A 12,884-nucleotide genomic window follows, 5' to 3' on the forward strand; every position below is an offset into this window, starting at 1 on the left:
CTAAATTAAAACTGGAAAGAACTGAAATGGGAATAGAATCAGAAATAGGAGCAGAAGAGAATCTTAACAATTAACTATGTAATATAGTGGTCATTAATATGTAGTAACAACTTGGGAATTTCTATTTACAATTGCACAATCCTATTGAAAGGAAATTCAGTTTTGGAAATGTTTGCCTTTAAGAGTCTCAGTAGTAAAGTTTTTTTTGATTGGAACCCCATCTGAACCCTCTGCCTTCCTAATGTTCATTCTTAAAAGCTCATCTCACGTTGTTTTCTGACAAAATGAGCACTGCTTCCTCGTTGAGCATAGCTCCCATCACAGATATGTTGGACCGCTAGCTGCTGTATTCACATCAAAGTGCACAAAGAGGTGTTGGCACTCACCGTGCTGGTAATAGTTGCTTTATAGTCCGATACTGCCACATGTCCCTAGGATCGGACTATTCACATTGCCCTTCAATTTCTCCTCGTATCATTGCTTGGCAGCTTTCACATCCCTCCTTGCATTGTATGAGGTGGCTATATAATTATTAATTTTTCCAGACAATCAGACACAAATCTATAGTTGTAAATAGTGGTGCAAGGATTCCGTGGTTTTGTCCATCAAAGGTTTTTGGTTTGGGTAAGTCCTGATGATGACTTTTGGTGTGATTTCATTTGTGAGAAGCCCAGTACAACTTGTTACAGCTTCCGTAAATGTATCGATGTCATCATCAGAGCTACGTCTGAACTTTTACCAATCAGCAACACTTCAGCACGTCCTGGAGAATGGCTTCTGATTGGTCATATGTATAAACAACATAAACAAACAAAGAAATTAAATAAGTGTAAAAGATTCCCCAATGAAATCAAGCACTCTAATAATTAAAATAAAAGTAAAAAATCAGTGTCTGATGCTACAGTGAGATGGTCAGAGAGGAGAGGACAAATAACCCGTCAGCCAACAGGGTGCTGGAGAAAATAAACATCTGGGCATTTCAAAGGCAGAAGACAGCTGAGTATTACTTTCATCCAGCTGGAGTGGAAAACTATGGCAAAGTGATAGAATTTTCCATATTTGGTACCTTGTCTTCCTTTAGCTCGATGTGCCTCCTGTTCTCTGTGTATACTTCCAAACCGGATGCTTGCCTTGGAGCATTCTGAGCTTTTCTTGATCGCATCAGATGCTTACTTAACAATATAGCATGGCGTAGCTGGTCACTTTGTTAGCATGTCAACTATATGTACAGTTTGGTCAAGAGCATTTCCTGTGTTGCTAACTGACATTGTTTAGCTGAGTTTGTGCTATTTCATGAGATCTAGAGATATCAATGACTTTTTTCCAGTGTGTTAGGTTCTTGATGTGTTACTTCTCTAACTCTTCATGAATAAACACCAAACATAGCTTGGCATCTGTCACTATTTGCATATCCATGGTCCTTAAATATCAGCTGAAATTGAGCCATAAACTGTTCAAATAATTTCCCAGGTCCCTGGACTTTGTTGTTAAATTTGTAGCGCACAGCTGGTGGATTTGAATTTTCTTTTTATTGCAATGTGTAAGCAAATTAAGAGTCTCTCCTTTGGTGGGGATTCTAGATTCTAGAGTTGAGTCATGATGCCACAACAAAGAACCTTGAAAAACGAATGAGATAAGATGTGCTCCCCATTTAACAGAGCTGAGGCGAATTCTGGAATGAACTCAACAATTTCAATTCAAGCAAGAAAATGGAATTTGAATTAGAATACAGCAACAACTACAGAAAACTGAATTGGTGTTCCAGGTGGAATTCAGTTTGGTGAAATTCTTCTGAATTCCATTTATTGCTGTTTCTGAGAATTTGTGTGGGGTTACATGTAGGGACATACATATGAACTTTATTCATGGTGCTTTACAAATACCAAGTACTGAACAAAAATAGTTGATGAAATATAAGTAAATAAATCTGAGAACTCTACATTAGCACTTGAAAATGATGAGTGACTCTGGCCACATTATCTGAATATACTGTTAACACCAATATGACTACCAGTTCAAAGTGATAAATGCTGAAGATGCCATTTAAAGATTGATGTAGCTCAGTTGGATCCTTGAACACTGATACCACAATGCTTACAGACGTCTTGGTGGTTACCTGAAGTTGTTGGAGTTGGTTCATAAAAATGAATCTTCATAAAGGTTTTTCCAGAAGTTTCATATTTCTCATCCATCTCCAGTTTAATAAGGATTCCAAATCTATGTGTTAATATTGCAATCCCGAGTTCATACACAAATCAGATTCTCAAAAGAGTCCAAGATCATTCACAGAAAACAAACCAAAGTCAATCAAAATCTTTTCAATCAAACTCACAGGAAAATCTCCAATCTCACACCTTCAACATGAGCCCTAATCAGCTTTCATTTATAATCATAATGTTTTCAGCCGGCCACTTTACTAACTGCTAAAGTCAAATTGTGAACCAGATGGGGGAGATGTACAATGAAATATTCTTGGGCTGTGGGTGGCTGACATCTGAATGCTTTTGAAGTTGAAAATGGCAACAAGCTGTTGATGTACAAGTAAATAAAAAAAAATTAAAAAATTAAGCCATGCTTTGCCAGGAAGGGTTTTAAATCCTAATAACCAGTATGGAAGAATAATTTTAGGGTAACATAGCATTCATCTTAAAGAAATAGTATAAAGGGTTAATAAATGTCAGAAACCTGTTCAGGCATATCAGGACACCAGATAAAGGTCAAGTGAACAGGATAATGTACTGAGAGATGACTAAGAAGTCAGCAGAGGTCCTGTAAACAATCAGAATGGACAGTTGTTATATGCACACAAATTTCAAGGGTGGTGGATCATCTCAGAGGTATAAGAAGAACCTGAGTATAATATAACATAATTTTATTTTATACATGTGATTTAGGTGTAAACCAATTAACCAACCAGAGTAAAATGTATGCATTGATTGAGACTGTATGTAAATTCAATAGTTTATAAAAATGCACCTCTATAAAAGATACGATGAACAGCTTTCCTCCTTTCTGATTACTGACTCAGTTTGTCTTGTTACAGGATAAGATGTTACATTTCTACCACACCAGAACAGACATACAAGAGAAAAAACACAAGTTCCACCACCAGAAAAGATAACTGTTAACAGTCACTATCATCTCATTCCAAATTGTTTTAATTGGAAAGAACCAGCTGGCAAGAACAGACCACACTGGGACACACAATGAAATTGACTGCAAAACATTTTTAACTTTTTATTTAAAAAAAAGGTCACGGTGTACATGAGCAAAGTGAAGAGCAAGTATATACCATAGTACTTCAATCAAATATTGAAAAACTGTTCATTAGTACATATCAAATCAGTCAATTGTGTAAATATTAGCTTTTATAAAAGACTCTCACCATTCTCTCTGTTCTTGTCAAAGTCCATTGGTTAATCAATACTTTTTAAATCATGAAAGTCATCCTTCTGAATTTTTATTTTAGAAGGTAAAAACATACTTGGTAATTTATGTTAGTGTCAAGGTAGATGGACTGGTAACCCTGGCAGGAGTGAGAGTGATTCCTTTCCAGAATGAGGTTGTCATAATGGGGGACGAAGATATATAGACATCCTGGCCTGGTGGGTTGCTGGTGCCTTTCCTGGCCAGGAGGCCATAAAGGATGAACAGGAGAAGATTGTAAATCCAGAACAATTCCTTCCCTAGCACACTAGATGGCAACATTCCTTAGGTGGATTTCCCAGGTGTACACCTGCAGGGTGAGATGGGAATTGTTGTTCCAATGGAGAGCTCTGCTAGGTGTCTTGGTGGCTGCCAGGGGATGCTGCAGAAAGGAAGTGTCCTTATTTTAAAAAGGTTCCGCCCAACCTGGAAGTGCTCCCAAAATTCATTATTGTGGCACAGGAAGTGCTCTCAGGTCAGGCATAAAAGAACCCACTCACCCTCATCTGGGTGAGTCAAAGTCAGGGAGTGTGAAACTTTATCTGTTATGGAAGTGGATATTGCTCACTTGTGAAGATACTGTGTTTAATAAACAAATCCTTTACTTGAGCCCAGAACTGTGTTGGATTTGTTGGTGTCTGGATTTTGGGGCTTTGTGGCACCCCCTACTGGTCATACTTTCTACACTGTTTAACAACAGAAGAGTAGGAGAGGTAGCATAGTGGATAAAATGTTGGAATTGCAAATGTTTTCTGGTTCAGTTTCTTCGGTGCATGACTCCATGTTCGTAACTGAACTTGCCATTGCTTCCATTTTATAAATATGATGCCTGCATAAGTGATCGTCACTTATAGAAATCAGCAAGCTTTAAGATTGCATTTACCATAAAAGGTGCTGTATAAAATACCAAAAATATACTGTATATATACTCTTTTTAATTGAAAATATAATAAAACTGTGTAAAAATACATGTCTTTTTTTGCTTAACCATGAAAGAACATAATGGTGTGTTCAATGCATATTGCTCAAGTGTTTAACTTTAAATTATTCTAATGAGGGCTTCACATGCCAGCATAGTGTAGAAGGCATCAGCATAAAGTTTAACTATGACATGTATATATTATATAAAAAAGAAAATCTTTAAATTAATGTGGTCAACACCATAGGCACCATTACTGGGGGTAGGCATAGGGGCATCTGCCCTCTCAGTCTAAAGTTGGGATTGCAGTGAAAATCTCAGAGCATTGCCAGACAAAAGTCACAGTGGTAAAAATGAATTGAAGTCCATGTCTTGCTACAGACCACCAAAACTACATTCAGACTGCAGGGAAAATGGACTCCGTTCCAGTTTATGGCTCAGATCTAATTTTTTTGATTGACTGTCCAAACTAATTTTGCAAGCAACTCAAATCTGATATGACTGTGTAATAGCATCTATTCTGAATCTACAAAGTTTATAAAAATTAACTCATCAGACAGATGTGACTTAATAGCCCACCATGAATAACATGCACATGGCAGACTGCAAACTATTAACATTGCAGGACGTTTGTCAAGTGCTCAGAGATATCAGTGTGCAGAAATTTCTGACCATGAGACACACAGAAAATACACGTGTTACAGAAAACACATACAAATTGACTTGTGTCGGCGGGCTTTCTTAAATGATTGCATTTTGCATTTCTGTAAAAAAAATTAATCTTTGTTACATGAGTAAAAATAAGATTACAATTTAACAGCAGTATGAACAATTTTATGAAAAGGTAGCTTTCTATTTAACCCACCAGTCTAACAGACAGATGATATTGATGATGTCAACACAATCATAATCTTACCATACAGCCCCCTTAAAAATGTAAATTAAACTTAGCCGCCAGAAATAAAATGAACAGTATATTATAATCATGAAATTCAATGAACAAAGTATAATAATCAGAGTATAATAATGATTCTCTTTAAACGTTTAGCTGTACTGTATCCTTGTCTATGTATACAAAGAATGCAATTTCATCATCCAAATAATGACCATCCGATGTCCAAGAGGAAATCAAGTAAGGAGAACTTTTTTAACACACATGTAGTAGTGAACAGTGGAGGATGGAAGTTTGCAGAGATTTACCACAAGTTTGAATGTAAGCCCATCTGAGAGATGCTTAAATGTTGAAATAAATCAAACTTTAGCAATACAGTCAATGCCTACAGTCGCAGTCCTGTTGCTCGTTGATTGTTGCATTTTATTTTGCTGTGCATGTGTCTCCTGTGCTATGACAGTTTATTGATGATGATGATGATGATGATGATGATTATTATTTTTAGTAGTAGTAGTAGTTGTAGTATGGTTGTTATTGTTGGATTATTATTTATTTGGTAGCATATTATTTTTTTGCTTTCACAATACTTATAACAAGTTGGCACCCATGGTGCAATAAATACTAATGTCCAGTTTTGAAGGGAACTTCAACAGATAAAACAAGATACTATGTAAATATATATATATATATATATATATATATATATATATATATATATATATATATATATATATATATATATATATATATATATATACATATATATATATATATATATATATATACATATATATATATATATATATATGTGTGTGTGTGTGTGTGTGCACGCTTAACAGTGTCAATGGCCGTATATGCACATGGAGTTGCATTACCTAAGTGCTCTAAAGGGCAATAAAGATAGCTGAAATTGAAATGTGCCTAGTAGTATTAATAGTGTAGATGATAAGTAAAAATGCTAGACAGGAGAGTATAAAATACATGCATTTCACCATAAATTAGTAGGTTGAACAGTATGTGTCTTATATACAGAGTTTTGTCATTGAGTGGCCAGTTTTATTCTCCATTGTGGTTTACACTCAGAATGAAGTGGTGTGACTTGCAGAGTGTATTTGCCAATACATTTTAGTAATTTAAGGATCTATTCAAGCATCCCTCAGGTTTTTCTCTGTAATTCATTAGAGTTAATTCATTTACCACTGCTTAATCTCAGATCTCTAACTTAATAGATCTCTCTTGCCCTCTACTGGAAGATTTGTCACACAAATGGCCAGGAAATCGTTTCCTAATTTTCTTGCACTTTCTTTGAATCTTTCAATCTCATTAACCTAAAGTGACATCTTTCTTCAGCGACCGCCTTTGTCCAGTTCTTCCTTTCGCCCCCTTTTATTCTAACCGCAGCATCCGTTAAAGTCACTGATGCATATAGTTCACTTAATCGTCCCAGTAAAGTGCGCTGAGATAGAAGAGTTTTGGGGCTCTCATTGGTCCTTGTGATATGCAGATAGCAAAGAGAAGGCTGAAAACAGGTAGTGAGATATTTTGGACATTGTTTTTTTCTTCTGGCTTCCCAAAAAGTCTCTTGATTTTAACATTGGCCTCATTTTCTCTTGTTTACCACGCTCATGTAGGCCCTCTCAATCTCCTCATTGGCAGGGCAGGTGTGGCTGAACTCATTTCTCTCATAAGCGTTCTTCAGATACCTCCAAACGCCAGCGAATTCACTTGGGATCTCAAAGTCACAGTATTTCTTTGCTGCAATCTAAACCAAAAAGGTGGAGTTAGTAGTTTTTCTGTTATAGATTTAAATTATAATTACCTGTATATTGTGAATGCATTTACTAATCCATCTAATTATATAACAAAAATGAAGAATATTCACCTCTAAATTCTCACAAGTGTGGGGTCCACCACAAACACGTATAACAGAATGAGTCAGACCTACAGATTCCAAAAATATACAAAACCATAACTGCACCCGGGGGCTAACTATACCACATTAGTCCTTTTCTTCAACGTAGAGTATTTCTCCTTAACATACCCATCTTAGCACACCAGAGCACATTTAATACTAGCATTCTAACTTTGTGTCGAGTGACAGGGTTTACCCAGGTTGAAAAAGGAATAACTTGAGTTAGCCACATGTACTCTGATGAAGAGCATTGCTGAGATTTGTGAGGCTCCTGAGTATGGTTGTTTAACTATAAACAAAAAACTGAATATTTGGAATTATATATAGTTGTTTAAATTCTAGTTTATGTGGTATCAACAAACAGCAAATCATCTTTTCATCTCTGCAAAATGTCATGCACCCCAGACTTAAAGACTGTTGGTGGCATTTGCAGTTTGTTTCTAATATCCTATTGTTTTTTTGAAACAGGGACAATTAAAGTCCCATCCTCTTAAAAAGGTGCATTGCAAGCCAGGCTGGAGTGTAAATGTAAAACTCTGAGTCATGGTATAGTGGTTTAAAAAATGTTCTCAAATTTCCGCTATCCAGAGATCAAATCCAATCTGAAGTATTGCCTGTGCAGAATTTGCAGTGCCTTATCCTCGTATTCCTTCTCAAATGTCAAAGAAACGCATACCAGGTTAACTGTTGATTCCATGTTGTTTCCAATGTGGGTAATGGTGGATGTGTGCTTTGTGACGGGCTGGCGTCCTACCCACAGTTAGCTCCTACCTTGTTTTCTATGCTGCCATAACAAGTTCTGTAAAGGAATTAGTGAGCTCCTGCCATGGTAGGCATATGGGGTGTGGCAGGGAGGCGACTGCCTCAGATGGCACTTTAGCTAGGGCAATATTTTCATTCATGCTGGGTATTTGTTAATGTTGTGAAATAATAATAATACAAGAAAATGAATGTTAAATATGAACATTATGTCTTATTTATATGCTGTCTTTACCAATTATGAGAATCAAAATGGTGCATGCACATTTTGAAGCTACAAGTTCAACGTTCCCTTCGAGTAGGAATCCTGTAATATGACTCCAGCTGAATGCATACATTTTAATTGACTTTAATGTATAATTTGTGTGTTTTATTGTATTAAACCTGCGGTGGGTTGGCACCCTGCCCAGGATTGTTTCCTGCCTTGTGCCCTGTGTTGGCTGGGATTGGCTCCAGCAGACCCCCGTGACCCTGTGTTCGGATTCAGCGGGTTGGACAATGGATGGATGGATGGATTGTATTAAACTGATTGTTTTCATTTTTTATCAAAAAAGTACATATTTATTTTATGTACTGATTATTATGTCTATTATACTGAGCACTGTGCTGTGGGAATATTTAATCTTACAGTATGAATGTGTAAATTCTGTGCATGGCTGATACTGCTTTATGTTGTCACACTGGCCTCACAAAGTATCATGGGATGCTTGGAAAAATTGTCCTTGTAAGCCTTCCACATGGTGAATTTACAGGAAAATATTCAGTGAACAAGGTCACTGGCAAATACAGCATATTCGATTTGAAAATGATTTGGCCAATTTCACCAATCAATACTAATCACAATTTTAGAACCAGTGGCTAAGATGCCTTGTGTTGCTGGAGGTGTGACCTATGGGTGTCTTTGTGACATCATAAGGATGTGTTCATGTGTTTTTTGCACATCTTATGTAAGGACAGCCAACATGGATAGTAACTGTCTGCGTTTCATTACTAAAAAAGGTACCCCTCTTTTCTTGCAATAGAAAACTACAGTCATCCCTGAATATTTGCGGGGGATTGGCTCCAGGACCCCTCATGGATACTAAAATCTGTCGCTGCTCAAGTCTCTTATATTACATGGTTCATTCATCATTTTTATGACTTAGTTTACATATAATGTACAAGACTCAGTAAATTCACAGGAATTGTTTTAGGTCTTCACCTTGCTAAAAGTTGTTTCCTGCATACTTGACCACAGTTGTATTCAGCCACAACCACAGCCCATCAATTTACTGGTAAATTCATAGGATAGTAAATGTATAAGAAAAAGTGCAATGTGTCTCTCCCATAAGGAAGCCTAAGATTTTTGAAAGCTGAGGAAATTAATCTGTGGGCATTTCTCCTAGGTAAGTCGAGAGAATATCTATTTAAAGGGGTAAGTATTATTTGTTGGTAAGTTAAAGTGCTAAATGACGAGTATAATGTGGAACTTAGAAATACTGTACAGCTATTTATGTGGTTATATGAAAGTTGTTGTAGTTTGTGTTGACACTAAAGTAACCACTTTTTAACTTTATTGCCTTAACAAGCAGAACAATTAAAGAGCTACAGGCCTTTTTAAACTTTTTCTACTTCATTAGAAATTACTAGCAGCCCAGCCCACATTGTTTGACTATTTAAAATAACCTCTTGCTTTCTATAGAGAAATCCCAAATAGATACTTAAGACCTGAATTAATAGAATCCTCAGATACATTTCCCACAGAACAAACCTTTATTATATGCAGTTTAGGCAGCAGATTGCAGTCGGCCAAGGTCAAATGGTTGCCATCCAGGAATTTCCTTGTGGAAACAAGCACATCCTCCGTGCTGTTGGGATCAATTTCCTCTGGAAGTGGAGAGTTGAGGTAGTCATCCAGCCTTTTGAACTCTCGAAGTAAAGCCTTCTCATAGTCTATGGAAGCAAGAGGAAAAGAGAGTTAAAGCACCAGAGACTTTGTACAGGAGAAGAGAAGGAGGAGATATTTAAAATGTAGTGCAGTGCAGGAGCATCATCATTGTCAGTTTGTATTTCATTTTAATCTACAATGATGTCTTTGGATTTCACAAAAAAAGCATGGTAAAAAAGTTTAAAACACAAACTCCACGTTTACTGTATTCTGCAGGTAAATTTAGACACAAGAACTATAAACTTGTGAATTAAATTACATATTCACCTCTTTAAAAATTGAATTGCCTGAATTATTTATTGCTATGTTTGGAGAGCCACACTCACTCTTAAACTCTTACAGTGGTGTTCTGAAAGTGATTGTGTTGTTTCAGTGCTAGTGCTTCATTTGTTTATTGTGTAATTGAATGGAGCTAATGAAGTTTAACAAAAATAGTTATATCTAACTATGTACAGTATGTGAGCTTGTTAGAGAGAGCTAGAAAAATGTAACTCTATTAATTTGAGCACTTAAGAGTCGATTCTATCTATCTATCTATCTATCTATCTATCTATCTATCTATCTATCTATCTATCTATCTATCTATCTATCTATCTATCTATCTAGGCTAAAACAGGCTTATGTATCGAATTTTATGGCCTTTGCTATTGCTAATATTACTTCTGCAGATGGTAATCATGGACAAGAGTTGTCTTTCAGTATGACCAGATAATTGCTGAAGAGATGGTCTAACCCACTGCCTCTCCACTCTTCACCCCTGACATGCAGGAAAACCAATTTAGGATCACCAATTCACTTAACTCATGTCTCTGGACTGTGGAAGCACCTGGAGGAAACCCACGCACACATGGGGAGAACATACAAACTCCACACAGGGAGGAGCTGAGATGTGAACCCTGGTCTCCTTATTACGAGGCAGAAGCACTGCTACTGCACCCCCGTGCTGCCCTCCTGGTATACATTTTTTTCTAATTTATCAATATGTTTTTTCCCTCTGGATATATGTAGCTGACCCCAGAAAATGAAGAGTATGTCTCATAGTAGAACACATTTTTTATGCTTAGCTAACAGTAACCAGCAAAAACGTTTAAATTTCTTTGCTTCATTCTCTGTACTAAAGAAAGTGTGGCCTTCAGACAACCAAAAGAGGTCTTAATCATTAAAGCATTGTACAGTATTTACATAAGTAATAATATTTATATGTCAGCACAGAATGTTATTGATAAAAAAGAAAAGAAGTGAATGAGCTCAGTACAATAATGTACAATAAAATAAAAAAAAACCATCAAAGACAAACTAGGCGGATCATGCACAAATGACTCTCTGTTTGTATGAGGCTTTATGAATAGCTTTGTCCACAAGAACTGTTTGAAGATTTTTCAAAAGAAGACAATGAGAATATTAACAATCCTGCTCATCGCTTTTGTGCCTTAACAATTTATAATTCATTCTGCAAAAAGCAAGACTCTTTAAATACTTGCATCACTAACAATCATTAACAGCCATTTCCTTTTTTTAATTAACTAATGTACTGGTACATTGTATTGTATTATCTTTAATTTTTAATTTACAAAGAAGTGTTTTAAAGAGAAAACTGTCAACACTTGGTCCATCTTAAGAGAATTTTCCATTATTTCTGAAGCTTCGATATGTCATTTTTTCTACTGGCTACACTTTCTGGTCCCTATTAATGTTGTATAGCTGGGATGATTTGAGTTAATTAAGTAGCAGAGATTAGAGGGCCCAAGTCATTATTTCCACAGCTTATAGAACTTTGATTTGTAAAAACTGTGCTGCTATGACTGCTGACTTGTTCTTAAGCTCTTGTTTTTTGCAGTTGTTAATGCTGGCATGAAACTCTTAATTCTTTTCAATACAAGACTTACTCTCATTTGCTGGGTAGTTCTTAACGTAGGCCGAGAACTTGGCAAAGATATCACTTCCAACATCAAAAGATTCCTTATTCAGAGGGCTTAGGTGTGGATACCTTAAACAAAAAAGATAAAATGTTTTTAATAATCGGAACCTTCTTGTTCATTTTATCCACAGCTTTTTATATTAAGTTGTGATAACTCATCAGGGACAGGAGCCAGCTTGGCCTTTGTATGGATATTGGTTGACCTCACTCCTCCTGCTGAACCTCTGCAGGACATAGTGGGCAGTGCTCTGTTTTGCTTGGCTTTCAATGACATAATTGACTTTCGTTACTAAACATACTGTGATACAGGAAGATGAGGTTCACTGATCTAAGAGTCATTGTCCAGCTTTGTGCCAGTAGCTGAATATAGTCTGGTAAATGTCTTACTTCAAGAAAAGAAGCTCAGAGAATGAGTTCTTATGCAAGAAACAGTTGCAGAGGATCTGGAAAAAGGACCACTTGGCAAAGACAACTAGCACATGATGTTGCAAGCAACGTTCTTTACTAGAAAGAGAGCAATGGTACACAAGTCCAAATGGAACTGGACATCTCCCTTCATGCTGGGTACTGTAAAACTACTTTATTTGTGCCTTGATAAATCAGAATTCTAAATAATGAGTAAAAGGCCAGCCAATTGTTGCTGTATAACAAGCTCCTGACTAACGGTGTCATTTAGACTTATCACTTTTACAAGTCTTTGACTACACTGGAAGGAGCTGCATTATGTATGTCATATAAAGAGATGAGAAGATTGTGATATCATGCTAGATCTCCAAAGACAAAACATTTACAAAAAAACTTATAATAACAAGAAACTCCAGAAAACTTCTAAATAACTAAAGCCAGTGTCACATACCATGACTTCTAGTCTGAGGGGCTGTCAAGCTTGATGGTTGCAGTTTCTGGTCTTGTTACATGACTAGAAACCACAGGGCATACCAAAGTAGATGACTGCACCATGACTTTCCAGCACAGTTTTTAATTTCTAAAGGATCACAAGTGTGTCCCTTTTTTCTGACAGCTAGTAATGTGCTGCCTGATGGAGCTGGTTCCCCTATGATGATTTTGCAAGAAAAGTAAGTTCATCTGCAGTCTTGGTCCTTTCTGTCTATTTTCCATTCTGTCATTGTA

The 12,884-nt window shown here is 36.5% G+C and overlaps 1 protein-coding gene across 1 annotated transcript in view; it reads right to left on the reverse strand.

Annotated features, from left to right (window-relative positions):
- Positions 1-3,212: 3,212 nt before the first annotated feature.
- clic2 (chloride intracellular channel 2) overlaps positions 3,213-12,884 on the reverse strand; it is a 36,965-nt gene continuing 27,293 nt past the window's right edge. The window contains exons 4-6 of the mRNA XM_028815879.2: positions 11,722-11,822; positions 9,659-9,840; positions 3,213-6,999 (exon numbers count right to left, since the gene is read on the reverse strand). Of these exons, the coding sequence (XP_028671712.2) occupies positions 6,838-6,999; positions 9,659-9,840; positions 11,722-11,822 (445 nt within the window). The 3' untranslated portion in view covers positions 3,213-6,837. The remainder of the gene's footprint in view (positions 7,000-9,658; positions 9,841-11,721; positions 11,823-12,884) is intronic.

The sequence above is a fragment of the Erpetoichthys calabaricus genome, chromosome 12 (assembly GCF_900747795.2).
Source record: "Erpetoichthys calabaricus chromosome 12, fErpCal1.3, whole genome shotgun sequence".
Taxonomy (NCBI): Eukaryota; Metazoa; Chordata; class Cladistia; order Polypteriformes; family Polypteridae; genus Erpetoichthys; species Erpetoichthys calabaricus.